Genomic DNA, 25,601 nt, shown 5'->3' with positions numbered 1-25,601 from the left:
TAGGGAGACCACCAATCGGCTCCCCCTTTCCCAGGCTCAACAGAGAGCAACTTGGAGAGAAAATCTCCCAGGGCCACTTTTGGTGGCTGTCCCTGACCCCTGGGCTCAGGAAAACCCAGGTCAGAGGCAGTGGTTCTGAAAGGCTCCGAGGGGGCTGGAACACGCTTTCCACGGTGTGTGTGTGTTTCCCACTCTGGGCCCCTGCCAGCCACTTAGAGGGACCAGCATCCAGCCTGAGAATTGGCAGGGCCTCCACTAGGAGGGGTCCAGGCGGCAACAGGGACCCCTTTCCAAGTGACAGGTCAAACCCAGTGGCCACCAACTTGCCCACGTTCAAGCCATGGCCCAGATCCTTCTCCTCCTCAGCCCATTAGCACAACAGAGCCGCTGGGCAGGACAACTCGGCATGTGTCTGGACTTCTCCAGAGAAGAAGGGAGAGGACCGGGTCTATATTGAGGACCGAGTCTATATTTTCAGAGGGACGGGGCTAAGGCAAAATCAGCTTCCCCTTTAATAATGTTTTTCCTGTGGGTTGGAAAAAAAGTTTTCTCTCTTATGACAAAGCTATCATGCATTCATTGTGGAAAAAAAAATAGGAACATAATGAGGAAATGTTTTAAATGGCCTCTTTCCCCACATTAGAGTTCACCCTGTTAACATTTTGGGGAGTCCTTCCTTACCAGCCATGAACAGGGTCCAGGTGGGTAATGTTGTAAATCCCTGAACAGTGGGCATGTGAAGTTCTTCACTTCATGTCATGAAGCTGTGCTGTATCAGAAAAGAGTCCCTCGTGATATCGATTTCGGGGCTGCTGGGCTGTTTATAACTTAGCGAATGAGTCCCCTTGTGCAATCTAGATCCTGGAACAAATGTTTGTGCACATCTCTGAGGGTGTCTCTGAGGTAGATCTAAGAGGTGGAACCATGGGTCCAGTGTCCAGACAAATGGCTTCCACTGTGACTGGCCACATTCGAGATCAGCCAGGCTTGAGTCTGAGCCCCTCAGCTCCCTCCTGGGCTGATCCTGAAACTCAGTCTTGGTTCCCTCTGGGCGGGGGACACTCTGTTTGGAAGGCCATTACCACAGTGTGAAAGTCGGAGTTACTAGAAGCTGGTTCCCTGCTCTGCTCGGCCCCAGCTCAGATTTTAAATCTTTCTGTAACGGACCCCAGAGAGGGAGATTGGTCTAATGTCCACCAGTCCTTACGTGGGAAAATGGAAAACCAGGAAGGAAGTGCATTTAGAAGATGAAACCAAACCAAGCCAAGAAAACCAAAGTGCTCTAAATCCCCCTCTCTGCTGACCAGGGCTCTCCCGCTCAACACAGGATCTCCCCGTCGCGGAACCAAGCCAGGTGGTTTTCTTTGTTAGGTTGTTTATAAGGAACAAACCAGAAAACAAGTTTTTAAAATCAACTGAAACAGGCCAGACCTAGGCATCGTGGTTTCCTGCAGCCCACGCTTGCTGCCCAGACCCACGCCCGAGACCGAGATGGAGCCAGCTTCCCCTGGCCTCTCCCTCTGGCTTCCAAAGGCCCCTGGTCCCACCCCACCTGACCACAGACAGCTGCTGTGGTCACAGCACCCTGGGCAGAGGGAAACAGCAGGCTCCTCTGAAGGTGGGCAGGGCCAGGGCAAAACTGAGGGCCTGCTGGGTAAGGCCGGTTTTCCAGGGAGGGGTCCCAATTAGGAGGCGGGTGGGTGAGGACCTAGACCACACCCCACGGTCAATTTAGCATGAGGTCACCGACCTAGTTTCCAGGGGCGGAGCCCAGCGGAGTTGCCCACGGTGCCCATGTGGTTCCAAAAAGGGACACAAGCCTGCTGTCCCCAAGTGCCCTCCGCAGGTTCCAGATGTTCCTCTGGGTGCTCTAGAACGGTTCTCTGCATACCTGTTCTCTCGTGATGGCTGTCAGGGGCCGCCCTGGCGCAGCCTGCACTATAAACTCACCTCGCTTACCTGTAGAAACCACCCCCACTCACCTATTTCTTGCTTCCACAGGGCTTACCTGGGCCTCCTGGACCGAAGGTGAGAGTCCTCCTGGGTGGTGCATCAAACAGGTGGGAGGGTTCCCTGCAGGAGGGGGCTGGGGAAGGAGCTGAGAGACCGGCCAGCTTGGCTCATTTCCAAGGCCCCGCCGTCCCTGTAGGAGCTGCTCCGGTTCCTGCCCGTCTTGACCCACTGCGGGTTCAGGCCTGAGCTGCCGCCGCCATAGAAAGTTCACGGTCTCATAAGAGACTCAAGGCAGATGCCTGCGACACCATCACAATATCCCAATAAAATGGTGTTCGCAGGGTTTCAGAGCTGGAAGCCACCTTGGAGTCATCTGGTCTCTCGTGGAACCTTGCACAGAAGCCCACAATGTCAAAGAGACCCTCCCTTTCGAGCCGAGGGCTCTGAGGCTCTGGGGACAAGGACACTGATTTCACCCTTCCATTTTATGAATGTGGGAGCCGAGCATCCTGGGAAAAGTGGCTCATCCACCTTCCACAGAGTCGTTGGTGGAACCAGAACTGACCACCAGGGGTCCTGAGTCCCTGCCAAGCTGGCCCTTCCCAGAAGGCCTCAGCCTGTGCACACGGGGACTGTGTTGATGAGCAGAAGAGTCCCCAAGGAGTCTTGTCCCAGGGGTGGCTGGAGGTGGCTGTCGAAGGGGCCCCTAGAGATTTGGAGTTGTTGGGAGGAAGGGAAGTGGTATTGTGTGGGAGCCGTGTGGCCGTTTGGGCCTTGGGAAAGTCACCTAATGGTTGTCTCTTTCTTCCCAGGGAGACCCGGGGATCCAGGGCTACCACGGCCGGAAGGTAAGAAGGAGAGGAGAACCCTAGCCCTGGGCAGCCACGAGGGGCCCCACGGAGCCCACAGAGCTGGGCTCGGTTAGGCACGAGTACATTGGACATGTACCACCCCGTGTGAGCTTCGCGTCACTTGTGAGGTTGCCTGAGCAGGGTTCAGTGTTTCCACTGGGAAAAAGACAGGGGCAGAGACAGGAGGGCTCTGGGCCTGGCATACCTCAGGCCCAGGAGAATCCCTTGTGCCCCCCTGGGCAGCCATGTCTGGACTGGTCCCATGGAGGTCTGATAAGTAGAAGGAAGATTATAGGACCCTCCCTGGGTATGGCTCCATGCTGAGCTTGGGGACCATGGGTGGGGACCACCCTGCTTTCTGACAGCTACCAGATCAGGAGACAGAAGCACTCCTGTACAAATAGCCCTGGTGTAACAATATGGTACCTCACAAGGTGCTTGTGCATACAGGGGTGGGGGGATGCAGGTAAGGAGGGATTCCAGAAGTGCCCTGGGAGAAGACAACCAAGAGCTCAACTTTGATGAGTGGGGACCTGTGTTGGTCAGCTATTGCCGCGTAACAATCCATCCCACATGTCTGACTTAAAACAAATATTTATTCCACATGATTTATGCACTGGTGACCTGGGAGTTCTGCAGGTCTCACCTGGGCTTGCTCATGGGGTTGCTTATCAGATGATAGCTGGAAGGCCAAGACGGCCTCATCCTTGTGTCTGATGGTTGATGCTGGCTGGGGGCCTCTGCTCTTTTCCCCGTGGCCTTTGTCCTCCAGTTACGCGGGCTTCCTTACACCATGGCAGGCCCAGGACAGCATTCAAAATGAGCAGCTCTCGGGACCCAGGCACTTTCCCAGCACCTGCTGACATCCCATTTTATCAATGCCCTAAAAGTCAAAGCAAGTCACATGACTAAGTCATGTGCCTCAGCATAGGAAGGACCTTGGTCTCCACTGCTTGATCAGAGGCGTAGCAGAGCATCTGTGGTCATTTTCAGTCCACTCCTGCCATCCTTTCAGCCTGCCAGTTTGAAGGGAGATGTTATTTTAGACAGGAAACAATTCGAGCACGGGCCCAGGAGCAGTCGTGACGGTGACTGTAAGAGCATAATAACATTTTTCATCATAGTCACTACTTACTGAGCCCCTGCTACACTCCCTACACCATCCCTCCACCTGGCCTGTTTCTAATCCTATCATCCTGGCGCGGCCCTGCTTCTGTTTAGTAGGTGGGGAAACTGAGGCTCGCGTCATGGCTGGGAAGGAGCAGAGCAAGGATTCAAGTCCAGATTGGGGTTCTTCCAGTCTCACCTGCTGCTAGGAGCTCATCCTTGCCCTCCAGCCCCTGGATGGGAAGCTTCCAAAGCCTTCCAGGGGAAAAAAAGAGGCAGGATGGAGAGGCACCAGGAGGAGGAAGGCATGTTGGAAGGGGAGGACCCATTCAACCATGAAACACACTCCTCACTCCTGCAAGAGGGCGGCTGCCATCACCACGTTGTTTTATGGGTGCTTGGCGGGTGAAATGCTGAGGCCTGAGAGATCTTTAATTAGTTCTGCATAAACTGAGAAACTTGTAGTATGTCAGGAAGTGGAAATTATAGCTCCCACAGTTGCCTCTATCCACTCATGCAGACTCACAAAATTTACTGCCTCCTGGTGCAGCTCAGGGTTGGTTTTCCAATTAGAAGCCAGACCAGCTCTCTCACGCTGTGAAGGGGCTGAGGGGCTGGAAGAGGGTCCCCCGGGGTCATGGTGAGGCCCTGAGCTGGCATCATACCATGTTGGGTGCCTGCATCTGCTGCAAACCAGAATTCTGGTTCCTCCGAAAAGGAGGCATACCTCAGGCCCAGGAGAATCCCTTGTGCCCACCTGGGCAGCCATGTCTGGACTGGCCCCATGGGGGTCTGATAAGTAGAAGAAAGATGACAGGACCCTCCCTGGGTAGAGCTCAAGGCTGAGCTTGGGGACCATGGATGGGGACCACCCTGCTTTCTGTAGTTCTGGTCTGTTGTTCTGGGGATGCAGAGGCCCCAGCTGAGGCTGGGTGTCCTGACGCCAGAGCACCCGGGCCCGGGAGTATGGCCATCCTAGGTGCAGACTGTAGCAAGAATCCTTCAACTCTGGCTGCATTGAATTTGCAGAGACAAACAGGGTGCTCCAGGGCAGCTCCTGGCCCCAAGAAGCCAAGAGGCTAGCTCTGGGGATAGAAGGAGGCTCCTTCAAGCACCACTTGCTGAGGGTGGGGACAGGTGACTAGGGAGGAGCAAATGCCCTCCAGGAAGAGCAATCCCAGCTCCACCAGAGGAGCCTCCCAATGCCCAGGTCCTTGGGACAGAGTGGGGGAGGGACGCAGGGGCTCCCTTCCTGGGCTGTTCAAGTGGCAGGTGGGTAACGCTGGTCTGCGTCGTGTTCAGATGGGAGACTGGGTTAAAAGTTCTCCCAGTTCAGGGAAGCCATGGCTTGCTGGGGACAGGTTGGCTGCACATTGCCTGAAGGAGCAGCCCCTGGCTTTCTGACTTGAGCTCTGTCTGCCTGTGTCCAAGTCTTCTAAACCCACATGCAGAGCTGTCAGAAGCATCAGCACTCTCAGGGCTCACAGGAAAGAGGAGAAGGCCCTCCTCTCCGTGCTGGACTCTCGCCTCCCTCCCTTCTTTCTCTGCCAGACCACCCGGCTCTGCTCTTCCACCACGGCTTCTTCTCTTGCAGTGTGGAGAGGCTGGGGACCTGGCCCCCCTCCCTGCTTCTCTGGATCCCTGGAAGGCTCCTGCAGTCCTACAGGCTGGTGGCTCCCAGCCCAGGACAACAGCAGAGGGTCCCACTCCCAAGGATGTGGGGGCACTCCTCAGCCCCACAGGGATTGGTAGGTGTCTTGACCCTAGTGATTGCCACGTCTACACGGAAATTCGCTTCCCCTCAGAATCCCGAGATGAAGAGTTTTTTTGTTTTGTTTTTTTTCTCTTTCTCTCTTTTTTTTTAATCGTTGATGCCCAAAGACAAGTTTGCAATACTTTGCGTCTCTGGGTTAGCCAGAGTTCAATCATAGGCTGCCTTGCTTGGTCCTGTCGCCCAGTGGTTAGAGCTCCTCCTCCCATGGTATAGATAAGACGTTCAGAGAGGTTAGCCCTGCGCCCAAGATTGTATAACTAATGTACAGCATGCTGGGATGAGAAGCCACGTCTCTTGAATCCACGCCTGACGGCAGCCTTAGACCACCCTCCCCGTGGTTTCTCTGGGATGGGGAGGCTGATCTCCAGAACTCCCTCCCTCTCTTCTCCCTGGGAAGAGCTCAGATAGGAGGCTGAAGGGGGCGTGGTCACACCTGCTTGAAAGCTGCATTTGCTCCCGCCCACCACCCCAGGGAGGAGCTGGAGCCCATGGGTGGGAATAGGGCTGAGACAGAGACCATGTAACTGCCCCTTGCTGTCAGGGCATGAGGGGACCCAAGGGGTCACGCACGGATCCACCACGGGAGTGTCCCTTGACACATGAGCAGGGAGGTCTCTTTCAGCCCAGGGTAGACCTGAACTTCTCAGCCTGCTGAGGATCAGCCCCATCCACTGCTACCTCAACCCTACTGCTGGACTGGGCCTGGCGTCTTCTTAAAGGCCAGCAAGGCCGGCTTCTCCACCAGCTTCTCAAGACCAAAGCCCAGCGCAGTCTGTGCCCACTCGGGCCAGCCCTCCTGCCTAGACCCTGCAAGCATCGCTGAGCACCCACGTGGTACCAACTCCATCAAGCACGCGGCAAGACACAGAATGTGCTCAAAGCATCGCCACCTCGGCTCCCTTTCAGGAGAGTCACTGTCAGACTACGTGGGTCACAAAACCTGAGGGGAGCTCATCTCCAGGTGTATCAGAGCTGGTACTCGTCCCAAGTGGGGGTGCAGCTGCCGCCTCTGCCCTGGGGTGTTAAGCTCCAGCGTTCGCATGGAGAACCAGGCTGCGGCTCACAGTGCCTCCTGCAGGCTGCTCCAGACCAGAGGAGCCCGGATGCCAGGGCCACCGATGACTGCCCTTGCTCCAGGAGGCCTGAGAGACAGTCCTCGGGGCAGGGGCGCCCAGGGAGGAGAGCCCAGGGGCAGCCCCACCTCATTCTCCTGTCGGAGGGTGTGATGATTCTGACCCGCCCGTCAGAACAAGGACCAGGACGTCACTCTAGAACTACGGGCAGCGTTGTTATGGATGCCTTTCTGAGTCTCCCCTACAAGCGAGGCTGTCCCCGGCTCTCTACAAGCACCGTTTTCCTGTCTCCCTATGACAGCCCCGTGAGACGGGTCTCACTCCTACCCCAGCTTACAGAAGAGCACCTCGGGGACCCCAGGATATCCAGTAAGCCTCCCCCTCGGTCCTTCCATGGGAGAAAGCAGAGGTGGACGCTGTTCTCATAAGAAGGCCATGACTGGACTGAGGCCACCGGGCACCTCCAGCCCTACCTGGAGGACCTGTGGCAGAATCACAGAGGACTTGTTGCCCTGTTCAGTCAAAGACTAAGGAAATGGAGTGCTTTTCCCACTAGCACCCCCCCACACACTGATTCCCCAGGCGGTTGGGACTGTCCCTGACATCCAGTGCCACCATGCAGCTTCTCTCCACCCTCTGCGACAGCTCCTCCTGAAGGTCCCTGCACCCCTGCTGCTCCCCAAGGGCCCGAGTGACCCCAGGCCTCCAGGGGCGTTCACATGCTGCAGAGGGCTCCGGACAGATGGGAATCTGTGGGGGTAGGGACAGCATTTCCTTTCAAAGCCATGAAATCTCAGTGGGGATGTCCAGACCATTTAAATTAAAGCAGATCAGAAAACTGAGACACCAGCCCCAGATCTGAGGCCCCCCGGGGGCTGCAGGGACGCCAGCCCCCACCCCGCGCTCTCTGAGCCCGGTTTCTTCTGTACTCCAAAGTCCACAGATTAATTAGAGCTGACTTTTCTTTTTGGAACTAACTACAAAATCAACCGATCTCAAATTGAGATTACAAGCCAGCCGCCCTTCCAAAGCCCTGGCCTTCCATGGGGCGCCCGACCCCGGTAATTCCCTAGATCACTTCCTGCCGGCCCTAATTACCGGAGGACCTGGGATTTCCGTGGTTCCGGTCCTTATTGGTCTGGAGACTGGCTGGGGCAGGGAAGCAGGAATTGAGCTGTGTTTTTCCCGGAAGGGAGGCCTGGGAACTTTTTCTGGGGGGAGAAAGGCATGAGCACCCCACCCCCATGGTTTCCAGTCCAGGGAAGGGCCCTGGTCCCGGCCTGTGCCTGCTGCTGCCTGCTGCGCCCCCAGCCCTCCACCCCCCACTCAGCCAGGCCTTCCTCCTCCCCTGCAGAGAACAAAGGCTCCGTGTTCCTTGCCTTCAGCCCCGGGCCCTCCCCACCCAGACCTCAGGTTACAGGGGTCCATCGTGTCCTGGAGTTTCCTGGCCTGACCTTTGTTTGGCTGGGAGCTGACCTTGAAGCCCCCTACCTCCCTCTAGACCATCTCAGTCGCCAAGTCCCTGCCCAGCCCCTTCAACAGACAGTAAATCACCCATTGAGAAGCCACTCCTACAGGACCAGAGCGCGGCCAGGTGAACTCGGCAGCGCTGGCTCGCTCTGTCCTGTCTTGAAGGAGGGGTCTTCCACCTAGAAGCTGCGCAGAACAGAGGACCTATTGATGCCACACTGCGCTCCCGTGCAGCCTCCCCACCCCCACCTGGAGCCTGAGTGGCAGCTCTGAAGTGGAGGCTGGGACAGGCCTCCACCCCCAGGGCCCTCCCTGGGGGGCCTCCTCAGCTTCAGCAACTGCAGCCCACCTTTTCCAGGTCCTGGTTCTTGGCATCAAGTTTAAAGAGCCAGCCTCCCAGAGGGGTGGCCGGGCACAGCTTCTGCCCTCACGCGCCACGCACATGGACCAAGACTCTTGGTCACTCTGGGGACGCCCACTTCCCCAGCCACAGAATGACCCTAGATGGCTGAGAGCCCCTGGGGAGCCCGTGAGGTCCCCACGGGGAAGACCAGGAAGGGAGGAGCAGAGACAGATCAGAGCCCAGCAGCCCCTGAAGACCCGCCCAGTCCTGAGCCCGTGGATGGAAACTGCGGCCGACTCCGGACCGAAAACGTTGAAAATAAGAAAACAGAGACAGAGTGCTCTGGATACATTCACAAGGACCAGCCACAAGCAAGGCCCCGCGATCGGAAGTGTGTCCCCATCCTCCTTCAGCCAGATGTCTCCTGCCTGTGTGCCCTTGCCCGGGTGACCCTAGACCCTGGAGGATTACTGTGGCCCCCTCTCACCTCATGCACGGTCAGGAAGCAGGGTCTCCTGGTCTAGGAGAGACCAGCACCACCCCCAGCCCTGAGGTCAGGCAGGGCCAAGCCCGCAGCCTGGGGCCCTGAGCCTGACTCTAATGATGGAGGAGGGAGCTGCAGGGTGGGGTCACCCAGGAACCCCTGCTTCCTGCCCAGCAAAGCAGGGGTGGGGCCTAGAGGGGGATCAAGGGAGCTTGGGTCATTTGCAGAATTAACCGACTTGACCCAGAGGAGAGGGAAGGGCGAGGTCAGCCACCCTGCCCAGGAGGCCACCTTCCCAGGAGGCTCCGGGGAGCCGGGAGCACATGGTGTGTCTTTCCGTTCAAACCCACGTGGGCCGAGGACCACGCCAGCCAGCCGACACCTCTCACGCTGGTTTTGTTCTGCACAGTCTCTTCAGAGAGGAGCGTGAAGCAGGCCCCACCTTTCCATCTGCCCTCCAGTTTTAGGGTGCTTCTCCCCGCCATAGCCGTGGGCAGGAGGAGGGACCAGAGCCCCCAGGACCCCTCCCAGAACTGCATCTGCATTCACAGCTAAGACTCCCTCCCCAGCCAGGCCTTCATCTTGAGCTGTCAACCTAGAGAATGTCCCCACCTCTCCTCAGGGTGGTGCAGAGGAGCCAGGATGGGGCTGGGTGGCGGGAGAAGGCGGGAGCTGGCCTCTGGTCTCATCTAACTGTGCAAATGAGGAGCCTGGGGCAGAGAGGGCAAGTGGCTGGCAAAGAGTCATACAGACACCCCAAAGGGCCGTGGGAAGAGGGGGGCTGGAACCTGAGGGAAGCTGAGGGAAAGAAGAAGGGAGGAGAGGCCCCTGAACAGTCAGGGGCTCCTAAGATGATCTCCCACCTGTACCCCACCAAGGGATTCCATCTGGGGACTCCAGGATGAGTCAGCCTGGTGGAGCCAGTTGGAGTGTTAGCAGGGGATCCTGGTCCTTCAAAAGAAAGGGTGACGGGGCCCTCCACGGACGCTCCTAAGAAGGGCCTCTGAGCACCATCCCAGTCAACTTCAGACGAGATCCTGTCCCGCCCCCTGCTGGCCACAGTGCAGAGCTACATGCCAGGCAGGCCCAGAGGCTCTCGGGGCTAAGCAGCCCTCCCTGTAAGTGAGCTGAGCTGCCTCCAACCCTAGGGGTCACCGACCCAGGAACCCAGCAGAGGGTGTTTGGTGCTTTGAGCTTGCTGTGATGATCTGGTGGAGGCAGACAGAGCATCGGTGTGTCTGACATTGGGGCGGCCAAGGGAAACAAGTACCTGGGCTTCATCAGGCAACAGACGTGTGTCCAAAGCCCTACTCTGCACCAACCTGGCAATCACCCCAGCCTCTCTGAGCCACTGTTGCTTACCCAATAGACGGGAAGAGCATCGCTCCACAAGAGAAAGGACACTTGGAGACCCTGTAGCTGGAGAATGGAAAGTGAGGACCCCAGAGCCGGACAGGGAGTATGCAGGAGGCAGCTGGGCCTCGCTCTGCTCTTTCCATAAAGTGGGACTTAGCAGCTGGGGCAGACCTGGCTGCCCGCTGGCCTGCTGTGGCCCCCTCCTGAATCTGGCTCTGCCCTCCCCCATCTGTGGATGAGGGACATTGGTCAGGGTGAAGGAGGGCTCTGGCATTGGGAGGTAAAAATTCAGGCACTGAAGAGGATGAAGGTGAAGCATCCCAGACACACGTGACTCTGGGTGCAGATGGCAAATGCGAAGTGCTGATGTGAGGAGCCAACGAGGGCCATCGGGGGTCACAAAGGGCTTCATGGAGCCATGGTGTTGGGCCAGGGTTTTGAGTTGAGGAAACAGCAGAAAGGCATAGAGTCATGAGACTGGGTGGTGTTTCCAGCAGTGCAGATAAGAGCCGATGCACACCAGGGGACCAGGGGACCAGGCCAGAACGGAGGTGGCCCTTTTCCTACAGTCAGTACTGGGCAGTGGGTGTTGAAGTAGGGGAGTCTCATGACCCAGCCTGTGTGTGGGAAGCTTGCCTGGACTCCCGAGTGGAGGAAGAGCGGGAAGTCACACTAGCCATGGCCAGGAGAGGGGCAGACCAGCAAGTCCCGTAAGATGGCAGAATGGGCAGAGTGGACAGCTGGAAAGCTAGGGAGCTGGGGGCAGGTGGGACCAGGTGACCCTCTGCCTTTAGAAGCCAGAAGGGCTTGCAGCCTGGTCCAGGGACCACAGCACTCGGACCCCCCATAGGACGGCTCCCAGGAGCAGGGTCTGTCAGGGCTCTGGTGGCCCATGGCATAGACTTCAGGTGGAGGAGGCTGCAGCAGCCTGGGAGCTTCACCTATTGCTGGACAACATCCTGGCCCCGGCTGCAGCATCCTGCTGGGGCATCCTGTGGAGTTCAGCTCACGGAGACAGGGTGGCCCTCCCCCTCCCCTGACATGGCAGGTTACGTCTTGGCCCACGCACCTCCTTGTGGCGTGTCCCCTCTTTCTGGTCTTACTCCTCCCCCATGGATCTGGAATTTTCAGGGGGAGACAAAGAGGTTGAAGATAAAGAGGGGCAGAGCAAACCTGTGACATCCCAGACAGGTGACAGTTCAGCAGGAGCCTCTGGGTGAGCAGAAACAGGAAAGGACACTGAGAGATAGACGGGCAGCACCCAGGCCCAGACCCACTGGCCCTGGGAAGCATTAGACCCAGGTGACGTGGGAGGGAAAAGACCTCAGATGAAGAGAGGCAAGGCCACCCTGGCCCAGCTGACAGGTGCAATGCTGGGAAGCCTGCTGGGACAAAAATGGGGAACAACTCCCAGACAGGGGCCCAAGGGAAGGTGGTCACTGGTTAGCAGCCACTGGGCTGCGCCATGCTCCAGGTCCTGCCTGGTCACAAGGTGGCAGTAGATCTTGAGCACGTCACCTCCCACTCAGATTCCACTGGGCAAGCCTCTGTGGGGGCCCTTCCTGCTCGATCTGTAACTTGGTCCTTCTGCAAGTTGACGTCACTTGGCCAAGGGCACTGGCCCACGTGGCTGCACCCACAGCAGGGTCCTCAGAGCCCGTGTACCAAGCTTCCAGCCAGGCGGGTCTCGCTGACTTCCCTGCAAGCCACAGGCCCGGCGTCTGGTCCCCTTCTCATTGTTTTTCTTCTTTCTTCCTTCAGGGAGAACGGGGTATGCCAGGGATGCCGGGCAAGCACGGAGCCAAGGTACCTGTCCCTTGCACACCCCAGGCAGTCCCCAAGGCCCCTCCCCGGGGGTCAGGCTCTGGCCCCCTGCTGGGTGCACACTTCCTCCCTGGACCCTCTCCCCTGCAGCGCTTGCCTGTCCCCCAGGTAGGGGCAGGTGGGGCTCTATTTTGGCCCACAAGTGATCCCTCACCAGTGCCCCCACCCACGTGGCCAGGTCTCCTCCTGGGACATCTGGTCATAAGGAGACTCTCAGATGACTCAGCTCCGGCTGTGGGCCTGAGACCCAAGTAAGAAGCAGGGACCCTTCGAAAATCATCTCCCCCGTCCCCCCTGGGATTTACTAATTAGCACTTTGGGTCACCTGTTCACCTACGGTACATCATCTTGCATTAATATAAAAGTGGGGTTCATTCTCAGCCATCCCTAACCCATGAAGGCAAAGGACCAGAGAGTTCCGGGGGAGCTTGACCCCACATCCACACTCCAGATTAACAACATGATCAAACCAGTCCCTTGGTTTTGTGTCCTCTGCAATTCTCCCCTCCCCCAGGGGCCTCATTCTAGACCCCTCCCCTCCATCTCCTCCTTCTTTCATGTTCCCGTGAAGCCCCTCTTCCCTCTCAGGGACACCCCCTGGAGCCCTGTCTATCAACCCATGGTCCCTGCAGTGCCTCTGTAGAAGCCTGGCAGGCCTGAGCCTCATGACCAGTGTGCCCACTCCGTGCAGGGCACTCTGCAGGGGCGGGGGTGCTGGGCTCCAGCAGAAGTGCGCAGTCCTCCTTCACCCCCTCCCCACCCCGGGAAAGGGCTAGCGTGTCCTCCGTGCTCCAGACCTAGGAAGCTTTCATACCATTTTTTTCTTTCTGCCAGGGGGCTCCTGGGATCGCCGTGGCCGGAATGAAGGTCAGTAAACCCTGAAATCCCAAACAGGGCAGGTTGGGAGAGCTGGCTTGGGAGGTCAGCTGCAACAGCAGGGGCTCCATGGCATGGTGGCTGGACTGAGGAGAGGACAGACAGGATCAGGAAACATTTTCCTCAAAGCAACATTCATGCCAGATGCACCACCTTAAGACAGATGTTGATGTCTTGCAAAAAGGTAGTGAAGCTTTGCCAGCCCTCACAAGCCTGCCAGTGCACAAAGGGAAGCCAGTTCTTTGCCATGTGCTCTAAAATTCAGCAGCTCCATGCTTCTGAAGCTTCAGAGAGGATAGCAGGAGTGATTCTCCTGAACTTCCACCCTAAGCACCCATTCAGTTGGCAAGAAGAGGCACCTTGGAAGACATTGCACAGGACTACCTAAAGGGGGCGCTGTGTCCAAACCAAATGTCCATCCCTTCCTCTCCTTCTTTTGGGTTCCCTGCTCAGGCTCACATGTGCCACCCCCTCAACTGGGGGAAGGGTAGGACCCTCTAGGGACCCACAGCCCAGGAGGTCTCCCATAGCCTGGGACTGCCTGCCTGAGCAGAGGAAAACCTGGAGTGGCCCCATGTCCCACTGACACCCCCACATACCCACAGTACCTTAGCCTTAGTGCTCTCTCTCCCTCTCCCTCCCTCCGTCCCTCTCCTTTCTTTACCTATTTCTGCCTTTTTTTTTTCCACACAGGGTGAGCCAGGGACCCCAGGAGCCAAGGTACTGAAGCAGAGGGACCGTTCCGGGCGGCATGGAGCATGGGTCGGTGGTGGGGTGGTGGGAGGAGCTGCTGTGGTTTGCTCTTGGCCCCCTGAGGACAGCCCAGGGCTCTTCCAAGCAGAGAAGGGTCCTCTTGTCAGGAGCACCCTGCCGATGCCCTCCTCTTCCCCAGATCCTGGTCTGTATGCGTGCCACGGTTGTCTTCTGCACTTGCAGGGCTCTTTCTTTGTTGTCTAGGACAAGAAGAGATGTCGCGTGAATTTTTTTTTTCCTCCATGGTTTGAGAAACGTAGGGTTAAAAGTATCACGCTGATTTCTGTATTTCAGGCCCTCTCACTTCCTTTAAAATGCTAAATGAGCATTGGAAAGTCCAAAAAGAAAAATATCTTATGCAGCACCTTCAAAACTTCTTTTGGACAAAAGCACCCCTTCATGTAAGAGGAGAAGTTTAGGGGACCAGTCTCCTGGGAGCACTGGTCTTTGATCACTGCCAACCGCTCCCCTCCCCTCGCTTATCAATCTCGCTTATCAATGTCTTATTCAAAGGGGACCCAGGAGCAGCAGGGGAACCTGGGGCCCCCAGGTTTACCCAGAAAGAGGGGGCAGTGGGTAATAGATGGTGTCTTTTTTTTTTTTTAAAGAGAGAAGTGAGAGAAAGAGAGAGACAGAGAGAATTTTTAATATTTATTTTTTAGTTTGCGGCGGACACAACATCTTTGTTGGTATGTGGTGCTGAGGATCGAACCCGGGCCGCACACATGCCAGGCGAGCGCGCTACCGCTTGAGCCACATCCCCAGCCCAATAGATGGTGTCTTGAGCTTGAGCCCCTCACCTGGCCTCACTGGCCCCTGTTGTGTCCCTGTGGCTGATGTTCCCTGCAACGTGCTGCGGGTCACGTGTCCCAGGAAGAGGGGACTGGCAGGTGGCCCAGCAGAGCTGCAGAAACTCACACTTGAGAACACACAGCCCTCTTGGAAGCCCTCAGCTCCCCAACAGAAGCCCAGCAGGCAGGAGAGCCTGTGTCCCCGTCCTGTTCCTGGAGGACCTCCTAGGCTGGACCCACATCCTTCCCCTTTAGACATGGCCCATTCTGGTCAAGGCACAACGGAGACCAGCCCAGCAGGACAGGACTCACCTCCCTCCCATCACAGGGCACCACCTGGCCCTCCTTGGGCAGCTCCCGGCCATTTACCACTCAGCCTCTACACAAGGGCACGCAGACAGGGGGTGACATCGAGAGCCTTAATGTGGCATCTTTTGTGGCTCCAGCTAGAAAGTTCTTTGAGACATCTGACCAAATTGTGGTCCCAGAGCACCCAGTTTGTGTCTACATTTGTAGACACAAATACCGCTGTCCCTCAGCTCTGTTTAGACAGGAATTTCTCATGTCACACTGCTGGGATGCGTACCTGACCTCGGACACTGCTGTGGACTAAATTGTGTCCCCAAGATTCTAGGTCCAACCCTGACACCAGGATGACTGTACTAGGGAACAAGGAGATAATTAAGGCCAAATGAGGTTATAAGGGTGGTCTCCTAATACAAGGGGTGGCCCTGTAAGGGGAAGAGAGATCTTTCTCTCTCTCTGCCCTGTGAGGACACAATAAGAAGGCAGCCATTAGCCAGTGAGCAGGCCTCACCCGACTCAGCCAGGCTGCACCCTGGTCTCAGGCCTTCCAGCTTCTGGGGCGTGTGAGACAGACCACCCAGGCTACGGGATTGTTCCAACAGCGCACAATGAGTAATGTAGTCCCAGTGAAGGCAGAGAAGATTGTGTGTATAGGAAGCGGAGCAGCAGGTGACCCGGGCTGGACCCGCTCAGCAAGGGTTGTCCACAGCCAGGTGACCTGCTGGGTCCTGGCTTGCTTCTGTGAAATGAAACTGGGGTTCAAGTACCTCTAAGGGCCTTTCTAATGCATGTCGTAGGGAGAAGGTGGTGAGAGACCTGCTGTATCAAAGTACCCCAGACTAGGGTATAGAACAACAGAAGTATGTTCTAGAGGTTCTAGAGGTTCGAAGTCCAAAGCCAAGGTGTTGGCAGGGATGCTTCCTTCCGGGTGCTAGGAGGGAGAATCTGCCTGTGCCTCTCTCCTAACTGCTGGTAGTTGGGGCCATCTTTGGTGACCCCTGGTTTGCAGAACTATCACCCACCTCGGCCTCCACCTCACAGGGCTTTCTCCCTAGGTGTGTGTCTGCAGGCCCCTAGCACACTGGATTAGGGGCCCACCCTAGCCCAGTACGACCTCATCTAAACCAATTACATCTGCAATGACCCTGGTTCCAAATAAGGTCACACTGTGAGGCACTGGGGACTAGAACTTCAACACGGGAGCTTGGAGGGAGATAATTTGACCCACAATAGGACACAGACTTTTCAAAATATTCCTTCGAAAAGAAGGTTTCAGTTAGATGGGTTTTGTCTTCCTAGAGGTAGGAGGAGGTGGGCAGAAAGGTCAGCAGGGAAACTCTAAGGGACAGATGATGGGGACATGAAGAAGGGCACAGCAGATTCAGGAAAGAAGGGGTCCCCCAAGCAGTGGGTCTTCAGACTTCCCGCTCTCCCCAGAGGGTCTCAAGGCTGCTGGCCTTTGTTATGTGTGTGGCCAGTGTCACTCCTCCGTCACATGAGAGATGAGGGCCAAGGTCATGTGGGAACAGGGAGAGCAGGGATGCAGTTTGTCACCAGCGTGAAGTGGCCCAGTGAAGGAGCCAATCCAAATGGGACCTGGAAGTGGAGCCCTTGAGAGATCAGCCCAAGGAGGGCCAGGTAGGAGCGAGGAGAGCAAGGCCCTAAGACACTTCCCACCCCGTACTGTCTCCCCGCAGGGCGAGAAGGGAGCTGCCGGTTCCTCTGGGCTCCCCGGTCTTCTGGGACAGAAGGTAGGTGTGTGCCAGCTCTGAACGGCGGGCTCCCTGCAAGGCCCCTGGTCCTTCCTGGTCCCACACATTTCCTGGGGCCTCACATTAGAGGTGTCCCTCTACCAAATCGGGGAGAAGGGGCCACAGATAGGCTCTGGTGTACCAAAAATCTGCCCCAATACAAAAATCTAGGTAGCTACGACCTGAGGAGATTTCTTTTTTCCTCCTCCTTCTTCTTTTGGTACCAGGGCCATCTGAACACACTGTGGCCCCAGGGAACCCAGTTTGTGTGTACGTATGAGCACAGCTTGACCCTTGAGCCACATCCCCAGCCCTTTTTAGAGACAGGGTCTCACTGAGTTGCTTAGGGCCTTGCTAAGTTGCTGAGGCTGGCTTTGAACTCACGATCCTCCTGCCTCCACCTCCCGAGCTGCTGTGATTACAGGTGTGCGCCACCCTGCCCGGGAGAGATGTCTTTGTACACGCTCTGAAAACCTGCCCACAGTCCACAGCTCTGAAGGATATTTCATTTTACAGAGACTCAAGGCCACATGTGTCTGGGGAGAAGTGCACGAGATGGGCACCTTGGGAAGTCACGGTACACCTCAGCCTGCTAGAGGCTCTGAGCACCCACAGCAGAGGAGCTGCCAAAGCTTCCCGTCAGGCTCCACTCCTCAATGTGGTTAGCCTCCGACCCTTTTTCACATTACAAAGAGCCCACTGAGGAGTGTTCCACAGAACACACTTTGAGAAACACCACATAGTCGCAGGAGCTGATAGGTCTGTGGTTTCAGTTGTAATCCTGTCCCGCCTCAGTGACCAGGGCCACACTTTCCATGCACAGCAGACCACGGATCTGGAGCCCAGAGCTAGAGCCCCTGGGCCCATAGTGTCCTCCTGCACTCAGCAGAGCCCGAGGGGTGGCCTCCTGCTTGTCCTCTGGCTGTAAGGGGAGGAAGCAGCAGGCGAGGGAGCTAGTGGAGGGGTGAAGTAACCCTGCCTTCCACCCCCAGGGAGAGAAAGGTGACGCTGGCAACTCTATTGGAGGAGGCAGGGGTGAGCCCGGCCCCCCAGGGCTCCCTGGGCCCCCAGGGCCAAAGGTGAGTTCAATGTCAAGGGAGATGTCCGTCTGCCATCTTTACCTTCCGTGTGTCCTCAGGCCTAACATCCTGGACGCCTCCCCTTCTTGAGCCTTCTCCTGGTTTTGCCCAGTAGATTCTAGAAAAGCATGGACCCAGGTCCTGCTTCTAAGCAGGTGACCAACCCTCCAGGAGCAGTGTCCCCCTGGGCAGAGGGATGGTCCCCCACGCGTTAACTGAGTCAGGGACTGAGAGCTTCAGGCCTTAGCACGGCCAGGAGCCCTCACCTGGTGCAGACACGCTCCGGGGGAGGAGGAGGGCAGGGCGGAGTGGAGGGGGCAGCGGTATAGGACCACCCTCCCTCACCTTTCACTGGCTGAAACTGCGGTGGTAAGGTCCGGGTTTCCCAGAGCCGATGTGTCCTGTGTTGTCTGATTATTTCTGCAGCCCAGGAAATGAAGGGGAGTCTCTCTAGCTCTTCATATTGTTGTAGGGACAGACGAGGCCAGGCACCGAAGACAGCAGGAAACAGTTTTATCTGGCTGCAGCCAGGTTCAGAGGGCACAGCTTTTGCTCTAATCAATCAATCAATCCCCTGAGCCCCAAGTTTAGGTAGTTTCAGAGTTTTATACCCAGCATGGAAGGGAGGGGCTCAGAAGTTCACAGTCTGCAGAAGTTCACACAAAAGCAGCTTTTTCTGTCATTGTTCTGGGCAAGTTAACCCTTCAAGGACAACACCTGAGAAGGGGAGAGCTTCTTCTCCCCTTTCTTTCCCCCACCCCCCTCCAGTTGTTACCATGGAGCCCCATTGTAACTTATCTTAAAAATGTAGACATCTCTGTGAAGCCCAAGGCCAGAGGCCTTGTGTGCACATTTCTAGAAACTACTATACTGGATACATGTTTGTGAAAATCTAGTAAGGGGGTCTCCAGCACCTGGAGTGCTGTCATCTTCGCAGCCAGTGGCCAAGTAAAACAGGGCGACAGGAAAATAGGAAGTTTGTCTACATTGAACTCTTTTGTAGAGACTCTTTTGCTGACAGTCCTAAAATCAGCCATGGTGAAGATTTTTGGAGAAGCCCAGTTAAGACTTTTCTGTGGAGAAAGGGGGTGCCACTTCAGTATCTCTAATGATCTGACGCAATGTGCTCGTTCAGTACATCGACATCCCCCACGGGCCTGCCACAGCTGGCCCTGCACAGCAGGGGGGCTGCAGGGAACCTGCCCTTGGTTCACTCTCAATCTAGCAGGAGAAGCAAACCTGTGATTCAAAGGTAGAATGTAGGGGACCCCAGTGTCCCCAAAGGCAGGCAAGATGAATGGTGGGCAGGGTCTCCCGCCAAACCCCACATATGCCCTGACTGGCTGGAGCAGCAGCTTTGCCGAAGGCAGCCCTGCCCGCCCCCTACTCACCCACTGTCCCCAGGGCTGTCCCATGAGTCACAGGCAAGGGGCTGCCACAGATTGGATCTCCTCTGGAGCTTGGGCAAACTTGGCCAACACTGTCTGCATCTTGAAGCAAGAGGGAGGGAGAGCCACAAGGCTGGGTCCCCAAACTCGGGCCTGCTTTCCAGGTCCAGGAGAATTGTCCAATAAGTGAAGCACTTGGAGCGGGCCTCCTCCCATCCCACCCTGCACCCCCTGTCCTGGGATCCTGCAGCCCCTTCCCCACATGCCCAGGGGTCCCATGCACCCCTCTGTCACCCAGGCAGGACTCCCCAAGATGTGACATCCCAAGTGCTCCAGACTCCCTGCAGGTGGGCTGATGGTGACCCTCAGTCCAGTTGGGGGCTGTGACCCTTCTGGGCCTGTGTGTATCAACCAAGGGCTGAGGAGGGCCTGGACGGCAGGTGGACACTGTGAATAGCACAGAGCTCAGAGGAGGAGGGGAGGGAACAGAGGGCTTCCAGAGGGAGGTGAGGCCAGGCTGGGCCCAGGAGGGGGCTCGGGATGGTGTCAGTTAGTGAAGCCCAAACAGGAGCAGGGAGCAGCAAGGTCTGCTTTTGTCCCCTCCAGCAGCTGTCCCAGCCCCTCTTCCTGTCCTCACACCGTGTCTCTCTTCCTCCCCAGGGAGAAGCGGGTATGGATGGCCAGGCAGGCCCCCCTGGACGACAAGGAGACAAGGTACAGAGGCTCCACCTCTGACAGCTTGGGGGTGCCAGCCCCCGCTCAGGGAGCAGCCCTGTTGTCCCTGACGTGGAGCCTGGGGCACAAGGTTGACAGGCCGTGACCTCCCACCTCCATCTTTCTGGTCAACTTGGGCCTCAGAGGACCACCACTGAGACAGCACTCATGCCAAGGCCGGCCCGGGGAGGGCCCACCTGGGCTGGGAGTAACACTGAGCCCAGTGACTGGTAGCTTCCAAGCCTCAGGCCCAGCAGGGCAATCTCGTGGTACTTTTAGAGCTGCTCCAGGGCTGTGTGTCCCTCACAGGTGCACAATGACTCAAATGCCACAGGGGCTGGAGGGAGGGGGATAGAGGGCAGCTCCCCTAGGGTGACAGCGGCTCCAGCTCCACCAGCCAAGGTTCCTTCCTGCCTGCTCGACACTCTATCTTGATTTTTTTTTTTCATTTTTGATGTTAGCTTTCTCCCAGAGAAGCTAGAGCCGTGGTTTGTTTTTCACAGTTAGCACCATGTTTCACCCATTCCATGTCCACCCCTCACTCTGGAAGGCAGGTGTCCCTGCACCTGCACCTGTGTCCTCCTCACACCTTCTCCGGCCCCCAGGTGTCATCCTGTAGGCAGGGTCCTTCACAAGGGGAGTGGGCAAAGAACCACAGGGGCCCTCAAAGAACCAGGCCACGGGCCACAAGTGACAGAGCCCTTGCTACCTGTACAGAACGGAAATGGGAGAAAAGAAGAGCCAGGTCCCTGCTCCCAAGGAGGTAGCTCCCAAGGTCAAGGAGACAGGAGAGAGAGAGAGGTGGCCAGAAGAACAAAGGGGAGTCACTAACGACTAACATAGGACAGAAAGAAGCAGGAGCCCAGAGGAACGGGGAGGAAGAGAGGACAGTGTCCAGGGGATGTTCCCTGAAGGGGCGGAGCCTGCATTTTGATGGGCGGGAGGTCTGAGTCTTGTTGGCCTCTGAGCCCCTCTGCGGCCCCTAACACAGGGCCTAAGTGGGGACCCAGCTTCTCCCGCACCCAACTTTCTCAGCCCATTTCACTCATTTTGTCATACAACAGGGGCAGCCCGGAGCCGCTGGAGAACAGGGACCAGCTGGCCCCAAGGTACATCGCCTCTCACCTGGAGTCAGCAGGAGCCACTTACCTGAGCTCTTGAAGGGGAGGAAGGGAAGAGGGTGCGGCCCCAGGTGGGAGGTCGGATGGCCACTGTGATTGGGCTCACCCTCCTCCAGACCTCTAGTCCCCAGTACTCAAACGGAGGCTGCTTCCTTTGCCATAGTACCTAGCCTCCTCTGCAACCCTGACAGTCCGCCCCAGAAGATGTGGCCAGTGTGGACAGTGGGCCCTCAGGCCCTCCGGGTCCAGGCCCTAGTTGAGATCTCATCTGCCTTTCAGGGCTCCAAGGGCGAACCAGGGAAGGGAGAGATGGTGGACTACAACGGAAACCTCAACGAGGCTCTCCAGGTGGGTGGACCACAGCCCAGAGCCGAGCCCTGGAAGTCCCCGTGGACCTCGGCCCTGACCCTCACACAGCTGCCTTGAGGCCCTGCAGCCAGGCCGTGGACAGGGCTTCCAGGACAGAGTCACTCCTGTGGCCTCTCCCCTGGCCTCCCGCTGTGCAGCCTCCAAGCACATGGCCCCATTGTTTGTGGCATCAGGTGTCCTGGCTCTCTGTCTGAGCCCTACTGGCCAGTTACCTGGCTCTGGGCAGCTGAGAACTCATTGGAAACATCCCAGCACCCACAGGGTACTGCCCCTCCAGGGCTCTGGCACCTAACTCCCCTTTCACGGGGTACATTCTGTCTTCCTGGAGCATGTCTCCTTTGTGTGTCAATTTTACCCTATTTCAAGTTCATACGCTCCCCACCTTTTAAAGCAGGTGCCTCCGCCTTGGCGCTGTGGACACTGGGCCTGGACCATCATTGTGGTGGGGTGGGGAGGCTGCCCGGTGCATTGTGGGATGTTGAGCAGCATCTCTACCCACTCACTGCTGTGAGCACCCCACCCTCAGTTGTCACCCCAAAATATGTCTCCAGATGTGACCAAAGGTCCCCTGGGGGACATAACCCACCCCAGGTTGAGAACCGCTCCTTCAAAGGAATGTGTGTGTGTGCGTGAATCCAGTCCTAAGTTGTAAAGGATTTTAAACCAAGGATCATCCCACCCGTCTCTCTCTGGAGTAGTTCTAGGCTCTGCTGTGCTGTGTCTATTTAAGGGAGAGATGGTATAAGCCTGAGGCTCTGGGAGAGGAGGAAAGACCAAGGGAGGGCCCCAGCAGGTGGTTGCAGAATCAGGGTGAGAGGGTGGAGGGGGGAGAGACTGCCCGGGCCTGTATAATGCCTGCTGCGCTCTGTCCAGATTACAGACCTCGAGGAGAGGTGGGGAGGCCCCTGTGAGGGTCTGCCTCCACCCTGCCCTCCAGGGGCCATGATTGGGCAGAAGGGATCTTGCAGATGGCCCTGGACTTGCTCTTCAACTAACTGCCTGTTGTTTTTCTTAGGAGATCCGAACACTGGCCCTGATGGTGAGTCTCCGCTCGCTCGCTTTCCTGACACAGGGTGGGGATGGAAGTAGAGTCTAGAAGCAAGAAACTTGAATTCTTGCCTCCAGAAAGTGCACACTTGGTCCCTGGGTGCCACTGGTCAGAGAGTGTGCTGAGCCTGGGGCAGGACTGGAGGTGGGCCCCTGGAGCTGCCCAGCCCTGGGTCAGGGCTGCCCTTGGTGATGGCTCTTCACCAGTGCAGCTGTGCGCTCGGGTGTAACTGGGCTGCTTACTGCTGTGTGGTGGAAAGAGCAGGATCCAGGAGGATGCTTTTCTTTTTCTCCTTTTTTCTGAAAAACCCGTAGCAAGTCTCCACTTGTCCCCATTTTCTAGAAATCGAGCTCATTATCTGCTCTCAGGAAACCAGTGAATTCCACACTGGGTTTTGCACATGTGTCTACTTGGTAAATATTTGCAGTTAAAACAGACACCACTAAGTTTAACTCCCCAGGCAGAGAGGGAAGGCAGGACCCTAAAGTCCTCAGACTAGGGGAATTTCAGTTCACCTCATATTTCCCATTCACTTAGAGAGGACACAAACTCAGAACCAAACACCACCTCTGTGACGATCCAGGGTCAACATCGGTATGAACTATGCGATTCTGGAGTCAAGGAACTTCATTTGGAGACCTTAAAATATATTATGTGAAATAACATAGAAATAAAACTTTCCTGCAAACTATTTTTTTTTAAAGTCAATCTTAGGTATAGCCTCCAATAAAATAGATCCATTTTAAGTATAGAGTTTGATGAGATTTCACAAATGTAGATATTTGTATGCATGACCCCAGTCACTATAGGAAGCCCGAGCTGGGCAGTGTGCTGTATGGTAAACCATGTTCATGGACAGGTGTTTGGGCTGTTTCTTGATGACCTAAGTCATGGTTGGGAAAGTCAAATTTATCTTTTTGGAGCCCCAGTGGGAAGGGCCTCAAGGGAAAAGCTGTTGGCCTTGGCTGTGTGCCCTGCCCCAACTTCAATCCAGAATCACCTGTGCTTATCGGTTTGCACTGGGGACTCCCTATGTTCCCCCCACCCCCAAAAAAAGTCGTTTCTACTAACAAAGACGTTTGAAAATGACTGATCCCTGAAGGCCAGCCTCTACCTCAGCCCTCTGGTGGTGGGCCACCCTCCTGGTTGGAAACCTCTTCCACACACCTTTCCTTTCTCTCCTAGGGGCCTCCTGGTCTACCTGGGCAAATAGGCCCCCCCGGAGCTCCAGGGACCCCAGGCCAGAAGGTAAAACTACCTTGACAAGGGGACAAAGACCCTGTAAGGATACTGCCTCCCTGATAAAGGGACCTCAGGGCCACCCCTCGTCCTGTGGCCCCCACCTTCCCAGTGTACTCACGACCGTGTGGCTCCTCTCAGCCCTGGGCTCCGTCATTCCTCCCTGGCTGTCTGTCGTGGGGGTCCTCGCAGGCAGACACCCTGCTCCAGCAGACCCACAGCTGGAACCCGAGCCACCCCTCAGGGAAGGTGGCATTTGAGCCCCTCCCCACTCACCCCTCCATCCCTCACTGCCTTTGCTTTCCTTTATCCCCCATCCTTCGCCCACCCACCCCATGCTTTGTCTTAGAAGGACTGTCCCTCTGTCCTCTGCCCAGCGATCCCTTCCCCTCTTCCCTAACTTTCAAAGGCGTCTCATCTTTCCAGACCAACTCAAAAGCCACCTCCTCCTCGAAGCCTCCCCGGCCTGGCCCATCAGGCAGAATTCACACCCTCCCTCTCTGAGACACCTGCATCCCCTTATCACACCTTCCTCACCTCCTCCTCCTCCCTGACCTAAAGAAGTGGGTGGGTGAAGATGCAGGGAGCCATGGGCAGCCGGGCCAGGAGGGCTGGTTCAGAGGGGCAGGGATGCACAGGGTTCTCAAAGACAGCAGTGCAAGGTTGCAGCTAAAACCCGGACCATGGAGCCAGGACGCCCTGACCCGGATCCTGGTTCCCTTCCCCACTGACTGTGAGCCTTGGGCGCATACTGTGTGCTTTGGGGTCCTGATCTGTAAAAGACACCACGAAAACACATATCTCCCAAGACTGCAGTGAGAATCAAAAGGCTTGCACTCTGGGGGAAAGTGCAGAGAAAGATGCCTGTACCCAGGAAATGGTGCCTAAGTGACGTTGTTATGGCCTCTGCTCTGAGAGTCACCTTCAGTTGTTCTGGCCACAGGGGGAGATCGGACTGCCAGGCCCTCCAGGACACGATGGAGAAAAGGTAAGAAGAGCCAGAGCCAGACAAGCCTCTGAAACGGCCCTTTCCAGGGTGAGGGCAAAACGAGGCTCTGGAACAGGCCCGGCTGCGCGCCCTCAGGGCATGCAGGAGGGGCAGAGGGGGCAGGAGGGCTTGGGCTGCAGCCCCAGAGGGAGCACTAAGAGCCAGTCTAGGGGGCTCCCTTTGCCAGCTCCAAGCAAGAGCAAAACTCCAGTCCTTGGACCCCCGTTCTGCTCCATCCCCCCCGCTTTTCTCCACTCACATGCCTAAGAAGCACTACTGATGTCTTCTAAAGGGACCTCGAGGCAAACCAGGAGACATGGGCCCCCCTGGCCCCCAAGGACCCCCAGGAAAGGATGGGTCTCCAGGAATGAAGGGAGAAATCGGATCCCCAGGGAGCCCAGGAGAGAAGGGGGAGAAAGGGGAGACGGGCCCGGCAGGCTCTCCGGTGAGTGGCAGGCCGGCTGGCCCTCCCTGTGCGTGACCCCTGCATGCCCGCCCTTGGCTCTGCCCAATGCCAGCCGCTGGCTGAGCTGGAAACCTGGAGGCAGGAATCAGGGGCAGGGGATCCTCTGAGACGCCTTTGTGCCACTCACTTTATGAAGACCAGCTTCCTGACTCAGGCCAATCTAACTCCTGTTCTGTCATTGTCCGTGTCCTTGGGAAATTCCCTGAGCCTCACAGAGCCTCAGTTTCCTTCCCTGGACACCTCGTGGGTCTCTGGAAAAAAGAGAGTCCTGGGCACTAAACTGCCTCTTTGGAAGGCAGGCAGAGAGAGCCCCATTCCCACGAGAGGTTGCATGCGGGAGTCCTTGTCCCCTCCAGCAAGGCTGCTGACTTGATCTGTGAAGTGGGTGCCCTCCTAGGCACTCGCCTTGGAGGAATGGAGCCATAATGTGTGCCCTAGATGGCCACAGGTGCTCGGCATCACCACCCTGAGCTTCAC

The 25,601-nt window shown here is 56.8% G+C and overlaps 1 protein-coding gene across 18 annotated transcripts in view; it reads left to right on the top strand.

Annotated features, from left to right (window-relative positions):
• Positions 1 to 25,601, top strand: part of Col13a1 (collagen type XIII alpha 1 chain) — an 82,872-nt gene that overhangs the window by 32,092 nt on the left and 25,179 nt on the right. For 15 of the 18 annotated variants that reach the window (XM_078041070.1, XM_078041067.1, XM_078041030.1 and 12 more), the window contains 14 exons: positions 2,002 to 2,028; positions 2,766 to 2,801; positions 12,173 to 12,217; positions 13,070 to 13,102; positions 13,805 to 13,831; positions 16,659 to 16,712; positions 17,705 to 17,791; positions 19,840 to 19,893; positions 20,958 to 21,002; positions 21,294 to 21,362; positions 22,399 to 22,422; positions 23,617 to 23,679; positions 24,614 to 24,658; positions 24,951 to 25,103. In XM_078041070.1, coding sequence (XP_077897196.1) covers positions 2,002 to 2,028; positions 2,766 to 2,801; positions 12,173 to 12,217; positions 13,070 to 13,102; positions 13,805 to 13,831; positions 16,659 to 16,712; positions 17,705 to 17,791; positions 19,840 to 19,893; positions 20,958 to 21,002; positions 21,294 to 21,362; positions 22,399 to 22,422; positions 23,617 to 23,679; positions 24,614 to 24,658; positions 24,951 to 25,103 — 762 coding nt within the window. The remainder of the gene's footprint in view (positions 1 to 2,001; positions 2,029 to 2,765; positions 2,802 to 12,172; positions 12,218 to 13,069; positions 13,103 to 13,804; positions 13,832 to 16,658; positions 16,713 to 17,704; positions 17,792 to 19,839; positions 19,894 to 20,957; positions 21,003 to 21,293; positions 21,363 to 22,398; positions 22,423 to 23,616; positions 23,680 to 24,613; positions 24,659 to 24,950; positions 25,104 to 25,601) is intronic. The other 3 variants (XM_078041063.1, XM_078041074.1, XM_078041054.1) reach the window with 3 other exon arrangements.

The sequence above is a fragment of the Ictidomys tridecemlineatus genome, chromosome 1 (assembly GCF_052094955.1).
Source record: "Ictidomys tridecemlineatus isolate mIctTri1 chromosome 1, mIctTri1.hap1, whole genome shotgun sequence".
NCBI lineage: Eukaryota > Metazoa > Chordata > Mammalia > Rodentia > Sciuridae > Ictidomys > Ictidomys tridecemlineatus.
This window is presented reverse-complemented; position numbering and strand designations above follow the sequence as displayed.